Source organism: Cannabis sativa, chromosome 7, assembly GCF_029168945.1.
Source record: "Cannabis sativa cultivar Pink pepper isolate KNU-18-1 chromosome 7, ASM2916894v1, whole genome shotgun sequence".
Classification (NCBI taxonomy): domain Eukaryota; kingdom Viridiplantae; phylum Streptophyta; class Magnoliopsida; order Rosales; family Cannabaceae; genus Cannabis; species Cannabis sativa.
In genome coordinates this window covers 47,370,220-47,389,855 of record NC_083607.1, presented here as the reverse complement: position 1 = coordinate 47,389,855, position 19,636 = coordinate 47,370,220, and the positions used below count along the sequence as shown (strand labels likewise).

The 19,636-nt window shown below is 33.8% G+C and overlaps 1 protein-coding gene across 1 annotated transcript; it reads left to right on the top strand.

Moving 5' to 3' along the window:
* The first annotated feature begins 335 nt into the window (after positions 1-335).
* On the top strand, positions 336-7,304 carry LOC115697167 (probable phospholipid-transporting ATPase 4). The gene is made up of 11 exons (XM_030624080.2): positions 336-779; positions 2,070-3,538; positions 3,613-3,723; positions 3,851-4,127; positions 4,447-4,535; positions 4,656-4,740; positions 5,017-5,226; positions 5,494-5,619; positions 5,948-6,046; positions 6,144-6,335; positions 6,479-7,304. The coding sequence occupies exons 1-11, from the start codon at positions 336-338 to the stop codon at positions 7,157-7,159; spliced, it is 3,783 nt and encodes a 1,260-aa protein (XP_030479940.1). The 3' UTR covers positions 7,160-7,304.
* The last annotated feature ends 12,332 nt before the right edge of the window (positions 7,305-19,636 follow it).

Below are 19,636 nucleotides of genomic sequence, written 5' to 3'. Positions count from 1 at the left end.
ACAAAGCCAGAAAGCCGGATCATATCATGTTATCAATTTTTTATTCTTTAAAAAAGTATATACATATTAAAAAAAGGTACACAAAAAGACAGTACTACATCTAAGCTACTTTATAATTAATTATTATAACTCTCCATATTTTTATTAACGTCCAACAACCATTATTTATTAAACCAATGTATATATATGTGTATAATATTAACAACCCCATTTCTAAAACCGTAGTTTACTCAAACAGTCAACACTCTCATAAAAAACATCAATATATATATATAAGCTAACTTACTTTATAGTGTAATCATTACAATCTGGATCATGATCATATAAAATCATCAATGGCAGGATCATCTTCAACCTTAACCAAGAGAAATAACAACAGTACTAAGAAGATAAAGTGGAGCAAACTCTACTCCTTCTCATCATGCACTAGACCTTTGGCAAAAGAAGAAAACGACAACTCGTTTGTCGGTTTGAGTTGCTGTAATCCGGGGTTTTCGAGGCTAGTCTTCTGCAACGAACCTCAACGGCACAGTGTGAAGCCGTACAAGTACGGTAAAAACGACTTGTCCACGACGAAATACAATGTCGTTAGCTTCCTTCCCAAGGCCTTGTTCGAACAGTTTCGGCGAGTGGCCAATCTCTACTTTCTTTTGGCCGCGGCTCTGTCCCTAACGCCGTTTACTCCGTTTGACGCCGTTAGTTTGATCGCTCCTTTGGTTTTCGTGGTTGGAGTTAGTATGCTCAAAGAGGCTGTCGAAGATTGGCACAGATTCTTACAGGTAATTAATTAATACTTTTATTTTACATTAATTTTACTTTGTAGGTGTCACATTAATATTACCTGAATCAGCAAATTTTAATGATTCAAAGTGGTGTTTTTTTTTGTTGGGGTTCAGATCTTGAGCGTCTATTTAAGATATGAGAGATGCTAAATGGTACCACTGGTGCCTAGCACCCTCCTACGTGTCTATATTGCTATTGGTGCAATTAAGTATCGCGTCCCATATAGTTTAATATAATAATTTTATGGAGTATCGCTAACCAATTGCAAGACGACACATCTAGAAGGTGCTAGGTCCAATAAGAATGCTCTTAAGATATTTGTGAAAATTTCCAGGTGACATTGCTTTTTTTAAACAATTTCTGTAATGAGACATGTATTTTCGACCTGTTTTGAGATTTTCAATGTCATCAAATGAAAATATGTATTAAGATTGTCCCTTTCAAGAGTTCATGAGGGGTTATGCTTGAGCTTTTTTGTAACCAAAATATTTATATTGTATTTATATAAAGAGTTAATTTTGTCTTTTTCCCTTTAAAAATTGGTTTAAATATTTATATAGAATTAATAAAACTCAAAGATACATTTTGATAAAGTGGGGGAAAAAGGTACCCGTTTTTAGTGAAAATAAGGTTTTATAAAAATTAAAAAAAAATTATTGCCTATTATGTGAAAACGGCTTTTTTAAAAAAACTTTTTAATTGGTCTAATGACATAACATTCTACATAATGACATAACATTCTATATTTATCATAACTTGTTCAGGAATTGATCACTAATCAGTACAGCGTTTATCATATTCCTCAGGTCCACATTGTGTTCTTGATTGTATACATTACATATCATTTATACAATAATAGAAATATTTTTTTAGTCCCCTACAATAAGATTACTGGTGTATTCTTTGTGTTTTTAGTATTTGGATAGTTCTAAACTTAATTGTTTTTACATGATGGTGTTAGTTATAGATTTCCTACTAATATTTAGAAATTTTAAATAATTTAGTGCATCGAAATTTAACTGCAAATGATGTTAGAATTTTTTTTTTAGAAAACGACAGATTGTCTGCTATATAACCGATGGTCAATTTTTTTTAGAAGACTACCATGGTAGAAGTTTCCTACAATAAGATTTATGTATATCATATACAAATCTTTGTCTGTTTGTCATTGTATATTATCTAAGCTTTGGTATTAGTGTGACATGTATTGATCCTTATTTATTTATTATTTCAACTTGTATTTAATTTATAAAACGACTGTTTTCCTTTAAATTCTGTCATTGAAGGATATTAATGTGAACTCAAGAGCAGTAGAGGCTCACATTGGAGGAGGTACATTTGTTAACAAAGCATGGAAAGAAGTGAGCGTAGGAGACATTGTTAAAGTAAACAAAGATGAATACTTCCCATGTGATATTCTCTTGTTATCATCAAGCTTTGAGGATGGAATTTGTTATGTAGAGACCATGAACCTTGATGGAGAGACCAATCTCAAAGTCAAAAGATGCTTAGAAGCAACACTATGCTTGGACAAAGACCAAGAATTCAGCCATTTTCGAGCCATGATTCGTTGTGAGGATCCAAATCCTCAACTCTATACTTTTGTTGGGAACTTGGAGTTCAAAAATGAGTCATTTTCCTTGTCCCCTTACCAACTTCTCTTGAGGGATTCGAAGCTTCGAAACACTGATTATATCTATGGTGTTGTGATCTTTACTGGAAAAGACACAAAAGCAGTAAGAAACTCAACCATGGTTCCATCTAAGAGAAGCAAAATTGAGAGAAAGATGGATCATGTTATATATGTTCTGTTTTCATTGCTGCTTTTGATTTCATTGATGACTGCATTTGGTTTTTCTTGGCTTCTGAAGTCTGAGATGGTTAAATGGTGGTACCTTCGTTTAGAACAAGGTCACACTGACATTGATGAACTGCTTTTCAGACCATCAAAGCTTATGGTGTCTGGTTTACTTCAGTTTTTAAGAGCACTCATATTGTATGGCTACTTAATCCCTATTTCTCTTTATGTATCCATTGAAGTTGTTAAAGTTTTACAAGCCATGTTAATCAATAAGGATATGGAGATGTATGATGAAGTGTCTTGCAACTCAGTTCATGCTCGAACTTCTAATTTGAATGAAGAACTAGGCCAAGTAGAAATGATACTTTCTGATAAGACAGGGACTTTGACATGTAATCAGATGGAGTTTAGGAAATGCTCAATTGCAGGAGTTTCATATGGGGGTGATACAAATGAGGTTGATCTTGAAGCATCCAGAAGAATTGAAATTGAGGCTTTTCAGTTTAGTATAGATGATTTTGACACTACAAGAAGCCAAAGATTTGAAAAATTTGACTTCTCAATTGCTGATATTGGAACTGAAATGGAGTTTTTAGGTGGCCAAAAAAAGAGTAATGGAAATCCAAGTAAAGAAAACGCAGGAATGCCTTCTTTATCCAAAGTATCAAATCTCAAGGGTTTCAACTTTTGGGATGATAGAATTATGAACAAAAAATGGATTCATAGCTCCAATATGGATGATGTAACAATGTTCTTCAGAGTCATGGCTTTGTGTCACACAGGAATACCTGTTGAAGATGAAAATAGTAATAGGCTCAAGTATGAGGCTGAGTCACCAGAAGAAGTAGCCTTCCTAATTGCTTCGCAGGAATTCGGATTCCAATTTTTTCAAAGAACTCAATCCATAATACAGCTCAAGGAGTTGGATCCTTCTTCTAGAAAGAAAGTCACTAGGTAAAGATTATCCTCTTACTTTCTTATTTTTGGATTTTATAGTGCCTAGACATTTAATGGAAGGTTAATTTCAGGGAATATAAGCTTTTAAATCTATTGGAGTTCAGTAGTTCAAGGAAGAGAATGTCTGTTATAGTCAGCAATGAAGATGGGAAAATCTTTCTACTTTGCAAAGGTGCAGATAGGTATGCCTTTGCCATTGATGTTAAAAATTTTATATATTTTTGTTTCTTCTCCCTTTTTAATATTTTAGACAAAAGGAAATATTTTGATTTTTAGCCTCTTTAATTTATTTGATATCTTACATTTCAGTATCATCTTTGATAAGCTGGGAGACCATGGTAGGAAATATCAAGAGGAAACAACTATACACCTTTCAAGCTACGCAGAAGATGGTTTTCGAACTCTAGCTTTCGCTTATCGACTACTTGATGTGTCTGAGTATGAAAATTGGAACAAAATATTTACACAAGCAAAGACAACAATCGGTCCTGAAAGAGATGAGTTACTAGAGAAAGCATCTGAAGTGATTGAAAAAGATCTGACTTTGTTAGGAGTTGCTGCTATTGAAGACAAGCTACAGAAAGGGGTAATCTCTTATAAGATGTATATTTTTCTCAAATCTTATATTTCTTTCTAGTATATATTATTCAAATAAATGTATTCGAATGAATTTGTAGAAATTGATCTAAAATATATATGGATTTTAAATTCATGTGAGATTATTAAGGTTATTCTATGAATCAATAAGATAACAGACATGGAATCAGAGATGAGATCTTCTTGAACAACATTATATTTTTATGATAACATAATTTCCCTTCTAAGGACATATATCAATTTTAAACAATGTATGTTATACATAGTTAGGATAAAATGTTCATTTTCTTTTTCTTTATACACATCAGGTTCCAGAATGTATAGATAAACTTGCCCAAGCAGGGATTAAAATATGGCTGCTCACTGGGGATAAGAAGGAAACAGCAATAAATATAGGGTGAGGATAACTTTTAGTTTCAAGTCAAACAGGCTTAATTATTGCAATTTAAAGATGAACTGAAGGTGTTGCTCATTTTTTTGTTTTGTTTCTTGTTTGCTGAATTTCCCATGCTGGCAGATTCGCATGCAGTTTACTTCGACAGGATATGAAACAATTGCATTTGAGTTTGAGCAATGAAACTGAAAGAAATGGCCAATTAAAGGTGAAAATTTGCTTAAGATAATAATCCATCATATGCTTATTTTGCATTGTAATATTTCAATTCTCTTCCAAAGACCTCTCAATGGACTTCTAACATCACAAAATCTTACTTTCTTTCACTTATAATCCTTTGAAAGACCATAGACATTTTTTTGGGTGATATGGTCGGGTTAAAACTATTCTATAAAGAATAACTTTTTGGTATAATATGTGCTTCATTACAGATTCAAATAAATGTGGAGTTGGTGATTACAAATTTTGTCTTTCTAGTTTTCAGGCTATGAAAGAAGACATTTTACACCAACTTGATAGTTTTTATCGAGTCATGGCAAAAGAAAATAATCAATGTTCACCCTTGGCTTTGGTGGTTGATGGAAAAGCTCTTGAGGTTGCTTTGAAAAGTGATGTTAAGCATCATTTCTTACAATTGGCAGTTATGTGTGCCTCTGTCATATGCTGCCGGGTTTCTCCAAAACAGAAAGCTTTGGTATGTCTATGATATTCAATTTTTGTGGTAAAGTAAAAAGATTATGTGGCACTATATCAGAGCTCAGCATAATGCAATTTTAACCTTTCAATGATTTCACTATTTGTTTCAAGTTTAATTGAGTCAAACTTTACATGATATAGATCATATTTCAAGAATTGAGTTGACCTTACAATCTATATTACAAGAAATGATTGCATATTATAAAGCTTAGTTTAATTGAGTTATACTTTATATTTCAAGTTTAATGAGTTGACATTTTTACAGATTACTAGATTAGTAAAGGAACATACTGGAAAGACAATCTTGGCAATTGGTGATGGAGCTAATGATGTTGGTATGATTCAAGAAGCTGATATTGGAGTTGGAATTAGTGGTATGGAAGGAATGCAGGTATGATGATCTTCCTCTAAAGGTGACATTGTTAGTCAATCTTCTTTATCCCATTGTAGTAATTTTCTTCAAGCTATAACATCAACTCGTGTATTTTGAGTACTTGTACTGCAAGGAATATGATGAAGGAACCTAAAATTTTCTTAAAAAAATATTTCTATAATGATATTTCATATTCATATAGATTGTTATCCCTATACTCAAAATGTATAGTATGTTATCATATTCAGCTTTGACCTGCTTGTATTCAATTTCTTTCTGGAATATGATAAATGATATAAGTGATGCATCCTCAAATAATTCCATTTTCATGAAATTTGAATTTCAGGCAGTAATGGCCAGTGACTTCTCATTGCCTCAATTCCGGTTTTTAGGGAGACTAATAATAGTTCATGGTCACTGGTGTTACAAGAGAATTTCCAAAATGGTGAGTTGTTACTATTTCTAATATATCTTCATCAACAACGTCTCTATTTTTCTGGAGTCCTAATATAAATTTAACATCTCTCTCTCTACTAATGCAGATTCTCTATTTCGTATACAAGAACATTGCATTTGGCCTCACTCTCTTCTACTTTGAACTATACACAAGTTTCTCTGGGGAAGTCTTATATGATAATTGGTACATGACATTGTTCAATGTGATCTTGACTTCTTTGCCAGTTATATCATTAGGAGTCCTTGAGCAAGATGTTTCATCAGAAGTCTGCCTTCAGGTAAAGAGAAATTGTCCATTTTCTTCCAAACTTTTAGCTCCCTTATTTCACATCTAAACTTAATGAAGCCATGATTGGACATGAGAATATTATCATACAAGTCTAGTAATGAAGTTTCTATATCTTCTTTATGTACAAAACAGTTTCCAGCTCTTTACCAACAAGGACAAAAGAACATACATTTCACATGGAGTCGAATCATTGGTTGGATTCTAAACGGCGTCGTTTCTTCTCTTGTCATCTTCCTTGCCAACATCTACATCCTCTGTCCGCAAGCCTTTCAAGAGAACGGATTTGTTGCTGATCTCACACACCTAGGTGCCATCACATACACCTGTATAATATGGACAGTAAACTGCCAAATATCTCTCATCATCAGCCACTTCACTTGGATCCAACACCTTTTCATATGGGGAAGTATCTTGTTTTGGTACATTTTCTTGTTTGTGTATGGTGCACTCTCTCCTCCCTACTCGAAAGGAGGATTTCGCCTCTTGGTGGAGTCTCTAGGAACTTCACCATTGTATTGGTTGGTCACATTGCTGGCTGTGGTTGTTTCTCTTCTTCCTTACTTTTTCCACATTGTCATCCAAAGATTGTTCTGTCCCATGGATGATCATGTGCTTCAGGAGATGAAACACTGCAACAAGGATGTTGCTGACAGTGTGATGTGGCAGAGAGAGCAAGACAATTCTAAGAAGTCAACACAGGTCGGGTTTTCGGCAAGAGTTGATGCAAGGATTCGAGATTTTACAAATAACTTACAGCACAAGAAAAAAGTAATATATAAATCAATATTAACAAAAAGCCCTTTTTTCAAATAAGTATATATTTTTGTTGATTCATTTAGGCTAAGGAGTTGACTTATTTAGTGTTTTTTGTTCATTATGTATCCAATGTAATCTTGTTTCAATTAGTTGTTGGCCCCTATGCTTATTTATTTTTAATCCTTTAATCCTTGATTGAAATTTATCTTCCAAATTAGTTGCATATATTAAACTAATATAAGTATACGCTTTTGAGATATATTAAATAAGCTTCATTTTAGGTTGTAAATATTGAAAGCATCATTCTTTAATGATGATCAAGTGGCTCTCATTTATTTGTTTTTTCGAATAATGATGATGATGTTGTGGTATTATTCCTCAAACCCCCCAATAACCAAGATTTGGTTAGTTAGTTAGTTTTTAACTAACTTAACTATCAAAACGGACAACTTGCATATTGGGTCCCTTGGCCTATATAAAGAGAACTACTCCTCTCATTTCATAATAAGTGGAAAAGAAGTCAAACATAAGAGAGTGACACAATACAGAAAGAGAGAGAAGTTAGAGTGAGAAATGGAGAGAGATATCTGAGAAAGAGAGGGCTGGGATTGGAAAATTGTATTGAGCAACATTGTTGATTATGTTAGCTTAGGTTAGTGAGTTGATGAGTGTTGAGGGATTACATCATGGATGACTTGCTGTGATTATTTCCTTGTAGCTCCTGAGATTGATATCTCTTGTTCTCATTATCAATAAAGATTGGTGGCAATGCTTTCAAACTAGAGTATGACCAAGTTCACATTGAACTTAGCATCGGAACCAGTATAAATCTCTGTGTTATTGTGTCTGACAGTCATTTAGATTCATCTGTTGTCATATTTTTCCGGTTTATGTATTTGCTGGTTTTTGTTGTTGATTTATTGTTTTGATTTAACTTTTGTTTGTTTAAGTGTGATCTTGAATCTGGAATTACAGAGGTTAATTCCTATGTATCAAAGCTAAATTTCCTTCAAATCAGAGCTTGGTTCTTCGATCAACAAGGGAGAGTCAAAGATCACTTGCTTCCGCACCAAGAACTCATCAAGAATTCATCAAGGAATTCTACAAGAACACAAATTGAAGGAGAATGTCGATGGCAAGGTTCGAGCTAGAGAAGTTTGATGGATCAATGGATTTCGCACTATAGCGAGAGAGTTTGAAGGGTATACTTGTGCACCAAAATGTGGCAAAGGTACTCAGGGATGAAAAGTTGTTGGCTGAGAAGAAGCCAGAGGAAATTGCAGAGATGGAGGAGATAGGTTACTACACCATCATCGTGTACCTGTCCAATGGAGTTAGAAGAAAGCTAATCCAAGAAAAGACTACAAAAGGATTGTGGAATAAACTAGAGCAGCTGTACATGGCACCATCAATCTCGAGCAAGATTAATCTTCTTGAAAGATTATACTAGTTTAGAATGAATTCTTCTCTTTCCTTAGATGATAATATTAATAAATCTAATGAAATAATTGTTGGTTTAGCTAACATTAATCACAAGGTAGATGAAGAAAGTCAAGCAATCATACTGCTCAGATCATTACTAATGTAATATCAAGAAGTTAAAGCAGCAATCAAGTATGGAAGGGATGTGATCTCGTTGGAGGGTGTTCATGCGACATTAAAAATCAAAGGACTTTGAATTACAACTCGAGAAGGAGACTAGGAAAGACGAAGCCTATCTTGCAAGAGGAAGACGTCCAAAGAGAGGATCATGAAGGAACAACCAGTCACCATCAAGATCGAAGTCAAAGATCAAAGATAATCGACAATGTTATCAATGCGGAAAGATTGGCCACATTAAAAGATTCTGTAGTCAATTGAAGACGCAATCTGGTTTTCGATCCAACTACGATGGCAAGAGATGCAACAAAAACCAGAACCAGTACTCAAAATCTAATGATCATGGAAATCAAAGAAAAGGCTCTACAGCCGTGGCTGAGAGCAATGGGTGGAGTTCAGATGGGATATTATTCTCTATTTCAGAAAATAATAATAGTAAAGAGTGGATCCTTGATTCAGGATGCACTTATCATATGTGTCCCAACTTAGAATCTTTCTTTGATTATCAAGAAACCAATAATGGTGGTAGAGTACTAATGGATAATGATGTTTCTTGCAGGGTTGTTGGAATTGGTAAGGTGGCTATAAGGAAATTCAATGGTGAAGTGAAGATTTTGCATAATGTGAGGCACATTCCAAAATTAAGGAGGAATCTGATATCACTTGGAACCTTGAAACATGAAGGTTATGGCTATAAGTCCTTGAATGGGAGCCTAAGGATCATAAAAAGTTCAATGCTTGTGATGAAAGGAAAGAGAGGACATGGCTTGTATGTACTCGAGGGTGAAACTGTACCTGTGGCCGAGGCAGATACAATAAAAGGCTTAGAAAGTGATATGCAGCTATGGCATTAAAGGCTCGAGCATATGAGTGAACAAGGGATGAGGGAATTGCACAAGAAGGGAGTCATTGAAAATCTTTATACATGTGCATTACCATTCTGTGAGACTTGTGTTTATGGCAAGCAACACAAGATCAAGTTTACAACAGCAACTCACAACACAAAGGGAGTCCTAGAGTATGTGCATGCTGACTTTTGGGGGCCAAGTAGAATCCCAACACATTCAGGTAAACACTAAGTCCTATCTATTGTTGATGATCTTAGTAGATGTGTTTGGACCTATTTACTTGAGACCAAAGATGACGTCTAGAACATTTTAAGATAAGGAAAGCTTTGGTGGAAAACAAAACAAACTTAAAGGTTAAGACACTTAGAACCGATAATGGTCTAGAATTCATCAACATTGAGTTTGATAGGTTTTGTAATGAGCATGGGATAACTAGGCATAGGACAGTTGTAAAAACTCCACAACAGAATGGAGTTGCTGAGCGTATGAATTGAACCCTTTTTAATGAAGTGAGATGTTTACTGTTGGAAATTATTTTACCAGGATCTTAGATCTACTCACAAGTATGTTTATTAACACCCTAAATAAGAACTTTCTAAAACGATAAATTAAACACATATAAAGTTTAAGAAACCTTACATTGGGTGCAGCGGAATTAAATGACTCCTTCCGTTCAGATCTCTAACCCTTGAATCCTTTCTGTAGCAGAGTATTATCAAGATCTGAACCTGGATCTCTTTCTCTGAATCCTTGATGCTGAATCTCCTTTGCTGATGATCTTTCTTCACGATCTTCCTCACTATGATTGAGGTATTGCTTGCTGTGTGTGGGCACTACTCTAATCACTAGGATAGGTTCGAAATATGAAGGAAGAATAGAGAGAGAGAGTGGCGGCTAGAGAAGAGAGAGGAGGCTCAGGTTTTTCTGATGTGAAGTGTGTAATTTTCCTGAAGCCTTCACTATCTATTTATAGCATTCCACTAGGGTTAGGTTTGAATTATTTGGCATTAAAATAATGAAAATATCAACTTAAAAAGCCTACAAAGGTGGCCGGCCATGGCTTAGTGGACTGGGCCTTGCTTTTTGCAATTTTGCAATTTTAACACCTTTTGTATCTGATTTTCTCAAAAATGCCAACTTCCTAATTCAACCATTTAAATGCCAATTCTAACTATTTAATAATTATAAATAATTATTAAATAATATTGTCATTTATCATATTTATTAATTGAACCATACAAAGTATCATAATTAACAAATATGCCCCTATTAACTCTTTCTTTACAATTTCGCCCTTACTTAGTGAAAATTTCACAAATAGACATAGTCTAACTTGTGAATTATAATTGATTAATCAAAACCAATTACATGAGTCTTACAAACAATATTATCTCAACTAGTGGGGGGACCATGGGTCTATATAACCGAGTTTCCAATAAGTAGATCAAGAATTTAGCACTAAAATTCACTAACTTATTAATTCTTCGTTGAGTCCACGCATAGAACTTAGAATTGCACTCTCAGTATATAGAATGCTCTATATGTTCCACCATATAGACACATCATTAGTTATCCATTGTTATAATCCTAATTTGATCAATGATCCTTTATATGAATGATCTACACAGTAAAGGGATTAGATTACCGTAACACCCTACTATGCATTTTATCCTTAAAACACTTGACCCCGTATAAATGATATTTCAGCTTATGTGAAATGAGATCTCCACCATTTATTTTCGTTTGGTCAAGCTCGAAGGAGATCATCCTTTGCTTACTATTTGCCAGATAGAAGCTATCAATTCCATGTTTATGCTAGCGCTCCCACTCAATTGCACTACCGTGTTCCCAAAAAGTACGTTGACCTAAAAGTAGGCTTAACTAACAATTCAAGGAACACGAATAGCCTTTCAAGATTGAGCCTAATCATAACAGGATTAAGATCATTTGATCTAGGATCAACTTGGCGATATTGACTTGAATAGATTTTACGGTAAGTTTAATTAAATCTAAGTCAAAGTTCAATATCGGTCCCTTCCGATGCATACTCCATGCATCCAACCTGAGCTTTACTTTAACCAATGTTCTGGAAAGAACATAGTATTTCTCCAAATATAAGTAAACTCTTGTTGTAGATTATCATATCAGTAAAACCCTGTGTCTGATAAATCTAGGAAACTTTATTCACATAGTCATGTTTACTTTCCAATGTGATGACAGCACAATAAACATGATCAAGTATGTGAAAAGGGTTTAAGATGAATTTATAAATCAAATAGACAAGCAATTGATAAAGTGAACCAAAACATACACAAATGAATGAAAAATACTTTTGTTTCTTTATTGATGTTGAATAAAATAGATTACATTGAAATGGAGTTTTATTTAGGGCATAAAACCTAACAAACTCCCACTTGCACTAATATAAAACTAATTAGTACATATCAATTAATCCTAAATTCTGACGGTACTTTTCAAAGGCTGTCACGGCCAAGACTTTGGTAAATGGATCAGCTAGGTTGTCCTCTGTGTCAACTTTCTCAACTAGTACATCCCCTCTTGCCACGTATTCTCTGATAATGTGATACTTCCTTTCAATGTGTTTGCTTCTCTTGTGGCTTCGAGGTTCTTTGCTGTTTGCTATTGCTCCATTGTTATCACAGAGTAGTACTAGAGGCTTTTCCATTCCAGGAACAACTCCTATGCTGTTGAAGAACTTTCTTAGCCAGGCAAGTTCTTTAGCAGCTTCGGCTGCTGCTATGTATTCAGCTTCCATAGTTGAGTCTGATATCGCGGTTTGTTTAGCACTTCTCCAAACCACTGCTCCACCCCCAAGAGTAAACACCATCCCAGATGTAGATTTCCTGTCTTCAAGACTTGCCTGGAAATCTGAATCAGTGTAGCCTATGGGATTTAAAGCACCACCCTTGTAGACTAACACAAGATTCCTTGTACTCTTTAAGTATTTCAGAATATACTTAACTGCATTCCAATGTTCTTGTCCTGGATTAGACTGATACTTGCTCACGATTCCAACAGCATAACAGATGTCAGGTCTAGTGCGTAACATTGCATACATTAGACTTCCAACTGCAGAGGCATAGGGAATATTCGCCATGTCCTCTATCTCTTGAGGATCAGTCGGTGACTGTTCCTTAGATAGACGAATACCATATCTAGAGGGCATGTTTGCCCCATTGGCATTGTTCATGAAGAATCTCTCTAAGACTTTGTCTATGTAGGTTGTTTGAGAGAGAGCAAGAGATCTGTTCTTCCGGTTTCTGATAATCTGAATACCAAGAACATAGGCTGCTTCACCCAAATCTTTCATATCGAATTGAGTGTTGAGCCATTCCTTGATGTGAGTCATTTTCTTGACATTGTTTCCAATGATCAAAATGTCATCAACATAAAGGACCAGGAATACTACTATTTGGTCTTCCTTGAGTTGGTAAACACAAGGTTCATCTTCATTCTGAAGAAAGTCGTAGGTCTTGATGATTTCATCAAACCTCTTGTTCCATGAGCGAGAAGCTTGCTTAAGTCCATAGATAGACCTGTTTAACTTGCAAACTTTCTTTTCCTGCCCAAGAAGAACATAACCTTCTGGTTGCTCCATATAGATGGTTTCTTCAAGTACCCCATTAAGGAAGGCAGTCTTGACATCCATCTGCCAGATTTCATAATCGAAAGTAGCAGCTATGGAGAGAAGAATTCGGATGGATTTGAGCATGGCAACAGGACTAAAAGTTTCCTCATAGTCCACGCCTTCTCTTTGGGTATAACCCTTGGCTACAAGTCTAGCTTTAAAAGTTTCGACTTCGCCTCCAGCTCCTCTTTTCTTCTTGTAAACCCACTTGCATCCTATCGGATGATAGTCGTCAGGTGCGTCTACATATTCCCAGACTTTGTTCTTTTTCATGGAATCCATTTCTGAATCCATGTCGGCTGACCATCGTTTCCGTTGCGGACTAGCCATTGCCTGTTTATAAGTTAATGGATTGTCATCAATACCGTCACCTACGACCATATTGATTTCACCATCCAAGCCATAACGAGCAAGTTTTGTTGAAACCCTCCCACTACGACGAGGTACGGTTGTCTTCTGAACAGAAACTTTAGTAGTAGATTTCTCAGTTTGTTCAACTGAGGGAGTGGGATTGTCTTCTTCACGAGTGGAAGAGGACGGGACATTGGAAGGACTTATATCTGATAGCAATTCCTCTAGAACAACTTTACTTTTCGGTTTGTAGTCTTTAATATAGTTCTCTTCAAGGAAAGTAGCATTTGTAGAAACAAACACTTTGTTATCCTTGTGACTATAAAATAGTCCACCCCTAGTCTCTTTAGAATTTCCGACAAACATGCATACTTCGGTACGTGATTCAAGTTTGCCTTCTTTCTTTCTTAAGACATGAGCAGGGCACCCCCAAATTCTGTAATGGCGTAAACTAGGTGTTCGACCATTCCAAAGTTCGACGGGTGTCTTAGGGACTGCTTTAGATGGAACAACATTTAGAATGTCATTTGCCATCTGTATAGCATATCCCCAGAAGGACGTAGACAGAGTTGAATAACTCAGCATAGACCTAACCATTTCCAAAAGAGTGCGATTTCTTCTTTCTGCAACTCCATTTTGTTGTGGAGTGGCTGGGGCAGTGTATTGGGATTCAATTCCAAGTTCAATTAAATGATCTTTGAACTACATATCCATATATTCTCCACCCCTATCAGTTCGCAAGATCTTTAATGATTTACCTAATTGGTTTTGGGCCAAAGCATGAAACTCCTGAAACTTTTCAAACGTTTCAGATTTCTTTTGCATTAGGTAAAGAAAACTATATCTAGAGAAATCGTCAATGAAAGTGACAAAATACTCATAACCACCTCGGGCTTTGACATTCAAAGGTCCGCAGATATCGGAATGCACTAACCCTAGAGGGATTTTGGCACGCTCTCCCTTTGCAGAGAAAGAACGTTTAGTCATTTTTCCTTCTAGGCAGGACTCGCATCGGCAGTTCACCTAAGACGACATTTTTCAATGGACCGTCTTTGTTGAGCCTATTGAGTCTATCAAAACCTATATGACCTAAACGTAAATGCCATAGATAAGTTTGATCATCATTATCAATCTCTTTTCTTTTTAGGTTTCTAGGTCTAGCTACCTTTGAAAAGTTCACTATTTAGTGAGATTTGAGTACTCGGTCTTAAAACATAAAGCCCTTGTTCCATTATAGCAACACATATTTGAAATCCATTACGAGAAATTGAACAATTTGTACTCAAAAAATTCAATATATAAGATTGTGTTTGCAAACATGAGACACTAATCAAGTTTCTACTAAAGTTTGGAATAAATAAAACATTTTCTAAAATTAAAAATCTTTGTTGAAACTTGATGCGGGCTTTTCCTCTAGCTTTGACCGATACTAATTCGCCATTGCCAACTTTAAGCTTTAACTCTCCTGGAAGCAGATTTTCCCAAGTTTCAAGCAACTGCAGTGAAGAACATACATGGTTAGTAGACCCGGAATCAACAATCCAGATGGATTTGTCGTTCTCTAAAACACATGATTCAAAGACAAAAGCATTACCTTCGTTTGAATTGTTTAAAAGCCTGGGACATCGTTCTTCATGATGTCCCTTTTCATTACAATTCGAACATAGAAGATCATGTCTGATAATTGTACTTGAAGAAGCAGTTTTGCTAGATCCTTCATACCTAGTCCTTTTCCTTCGATTATTGATTGCAAACCCAGGGGGACCCATTGCAATCAACTTCCGTTCATGGGCTCGTAATTCTGCTTCGAGCTTGTCCATGTCGGAGGAGTTAGAATTGTTGATCATGTAAGAGATAACAAATTCATTATACTCCGGAGGAAGACTATTAAGGATAAGTTGGACCCATTGTTCTCTTGATAAATCAATTCCTAGTAGATTTGCCTTTTGGAACTTCAGATTCATCATCAACAGGTGCGAGTTAATGCAACTACCAGGATGCATTTTCACACTATAGAGTTCTTTTGCTAAGATAGTAACTAGTAGAGGGTCGGGGTGAGGGTTATTCATAATGACACTACAACACATCAATAAAACAGAAGTAAGGTTTTAGCTCATAAATTCATACACAATTTAGAAAATAACAAGTAATGACATATGTTATAGAAATACTAAATCTAACATAGTTTATTTTCCAAGCTATTTCAACAAACTGATACAGTGTCCCGTTTATGCGAGAGTCAAAGCATCATCCATTGAATAGAGTTGTCAGCTCATCTAAAATGATAACCATTCTAGCAACCTTTTATTCGATCAAGATTGGAATTCAGCGTTGTCCCGTTTAGGCGAGAGTCAAGACAATTCTATCTTATGAGCTCCCACCATTGTTTCATAATTTGCAAGTCAAGTATGGTCGCCACCATTAGGGTGATCTATACCATACAAAACACTTACAAACTACTTATCATGCGAGGTTAAATGGTGCAAAATTGCTAATGAACGTTCCTCCATTAGGGAGGATTACTCACTAAAACAAACGCGGTGTAAAACCCACAATGGAGATCGAATGTCTCTTGATTAAAAGCTCATTATTTTTAAAATATTATATGTATTTTGTATAATCATTTTAATTCGATATTATAATAATGAAAAATTACAAATTAAAGTTGGTTTAAAAAAAATCAACTTTAATTAATTTTCAATTATTATTTAAATTTGAAAAATAAATTCAAATAAATATCGAACAAGTTCTATAATATAATAATGAAAAATTACAAATCAAAATTGATTTAAATAAAAAATCAACTTTAATTAATTTTCAATTATTAATTAAATTCAAAAAATAAATTTGAATATTAAATGGAACATATTTGAAAATATCTTGTTTAAGTTGTTTTAGAAGAATCTAAAAAAAAATCAACTTAAATATCTTTCAAACCAGATTTAATTAAATTTAAAATTAAGTTGTAACCACTTAATTTGAAGATATTCCATTTTAAGTTAATATTCGAAAAGATATTAACTTAAAAAATATCTAAAGAATCTTAATAACCAATGCCTAAAATTCCTCAACTTAATTTTAAAATTTTAAATCCAAAAGATATTCAGATTTAAGTTGGTTAGTTGTAAATAACTAAATATCAACTTAAATAGGAATATTTAATGAAAAATTTAAATTAAGCTTCAGAAAGAATCTAGATGGTTATAATTCTATATTTAATTAAATACAAGAAAATACATATAGTTTAGCTTAGAATATAAAATTCTTTAAACTATGATTTTCTAAATTAATTTCAAAATAAATGAAATTAATTATGTTGCTAATCAATTTTAATTAGGTTAAACTAGTGTAATTAACCTAGTACAGTCATTCAAATCAGGCAAATGGGCCTTCACAATTGGGGTGGTTCATGTGAGGGGGGGCTGGGTTCAGTATGTCGTACCCACTTCTATGGCTCCCAACTCTCACACAAGCCCCAAAAGAGAGGAATTTAACCTTAATAAGAACAACTGTTATTAATTGAATAGGCCCAAAAACTAAATGGGCCTAAATAAATTCTATCAAGAACTATGATAATTTATTTTAGCAACAACAACCTATATGCATCTATAATAAAATTAAACACATAGGCTCACACAGGCACACTTTGGATGGGTCCTATCATGTTGCTAGGTCATACACAGATGAAAGAAGATTGTAAATATACCTGTTACAAATTATTATCTTGACCAAGGGAGCCATCAGATCATTAGATTTGGCAAAAGGTAACCATGGCTATTTGCAATCAAGTAATAATAGGTTTTGAAAACTTACACACAACTTAAAACACATACTCCTGCAACAAGGTTAGTTGGATAGTTGGATGTAGGATTTATTTAATTTTAAATTAAATAATTAATTTCGAAAATTATTAAAAAAAAATTCGAAAATTTTAAAAAAAAATTGAAAAATTAAAAAATTTCGAAATTTAATTAAATATTTAAATTTAAAATTAAACCTACAATTTTTGAAAAATTAGGTTTCAACCAACCTAAATATCATTTCAAAAAAAAATATTTGCTAACTACTTTTAAATTTTAAATGTTATTTCATAAATATAAATTAAATAAAAAATTAGAAAAGATAAATGAATATCTTTTTCAAATTTTAAATGTAATTTAAATAAATAAAATAACAAAATTTAAAAAATTAGCAAAATATCTTATATCATTTAAAAATTACATGATTATAGTTATGTTATTTTTAAATTTAAAATAGGATAAGATATAATCAAATTTTAAAATAAGATAGATTTTTTAAGCAAAAGATAGATATTCTATTCAAATTCAAATTACACTAATATCTTGAATTAAATTTAAAAAATATTAAATTAATTCAAAATGATAATTAGAATTGAATTAGGAATAGTAATAGTATAAATATAGAACTACACAAAAAATCGGAAGTTAATTCCATGAAAAAGCATGAAAAATCGAAGAAAAACGAAAAAATTGTGAGCTATACGGACAATTTTCGCGATCGCAGGAAAATTTCAGCACAGTCCCCATTTTTTCAAATCTTCAAAAATTCATAACTAATTCAAATTAAATCGAAATTGAGTTCTGTAAAAAAGTAACTTGCTTAATTTTTTCCATACTATCCAATAAAATAATTCCAGAAACAGAATCGCAATTATTTTTCACGAAAATTTACAAGCATCAATCAATCATCAAATAACACTCAATACAACATGATACCATCCAAAAACATACAAACAATCGTTTCAAAGTCCAAATTTCTTGCAAGTAAATCAATTACCATGGCTCTGAGGCCAGTTGTTGGAAATTATTTTACCAAGATCTTAGATCTACTCACAAGTATGTTTATTAACACCCTAAATAAGAACTTTCTAAAACGATAAATTAAACACATATAAAGTTTAAGAAACCTTACATTGGGTGCAGCAGAATTAAATGACTCCTTCGGTTCAGATCTCTAACCCTTGAATCCTTTCTGTAGCAGAGTATTATCAAGATCTGAACCTGGATCTCTTTCTCTGAATCCTTGATGCTGAATCTCCTTTGCTGATGATCTTTCTTCACGATCTTCCTCACTATGATTGAGGTATTGCTTGCTGTGTGTGGGCACTACTCTAGTCACTAGGATAGGTTCGAAATATGAAGGAAGAATAGAGAGAGAGAGTGGCGGCTAGAGAAGAGAGAGGAGGCTCAGGTTTTTCTGATGTGAAGTGTGTAATTTTCCTGAAGCCTTCACTATCTATTTATAGCATTCCACTAGGGTTAGGTTTGAATTATTTGGCATTAAAATAATGAAAATATCAACTTAAAAAGCCTACAAAGGTGGCCGGCCATGGCTTAGTGGACTGGGCCTTGCTTTTTGCAATTTTGCAATTTTAACACCTTTGTATCTGATTTTCTCAAAAATGCCAATTTCCTAATTCAACCATTTAAATTCCAATTCTAACTATTTAATAATTATAAATAATTATTAAATAATATTGTTATTTATCATATTTATTAATTGAACCATACAAAGTATCATAATTAACAAATATGCCCCTATTAACTCTTTCTTTACAATTTCGCCCTTACTTAGTGAAAATTTCACAAATAGACATAGTCTAACTTGTGAATTATAATTGATTAATCAAAACCAATTACATGAGTCTTACAAACAATATTATCTCAACTAGTGGGGGGGACCATGGGTCTATATAACCGAGCTTCCAATAAGTAGATCAAGAATTTAGCACTAAAATTCACTAACTTATTAATTCTTCGTTGAATCCACGCATAGAACTTAGAATTGCACTCTCAGTATATAGAATACTCTATATGTTCCACCACATAGACACATCATTAGTTATCCATTGTTATAATCCTAGTTTGATCAATGATCCTCTATATGAATGATCTACACAGTAAAGGGATTAGATTACCGTAACACCCTACTATGTATTTTATCCTTAAAACACTTGACCCCGTATAAATGATATTTCAGCTTATGTGAAATGAGATCTCCACCATTTATTTTCGTTTGGTCAAGCTCGAAGGAGATCATCCTTTGCTTACTATTTGCCAGATAGAA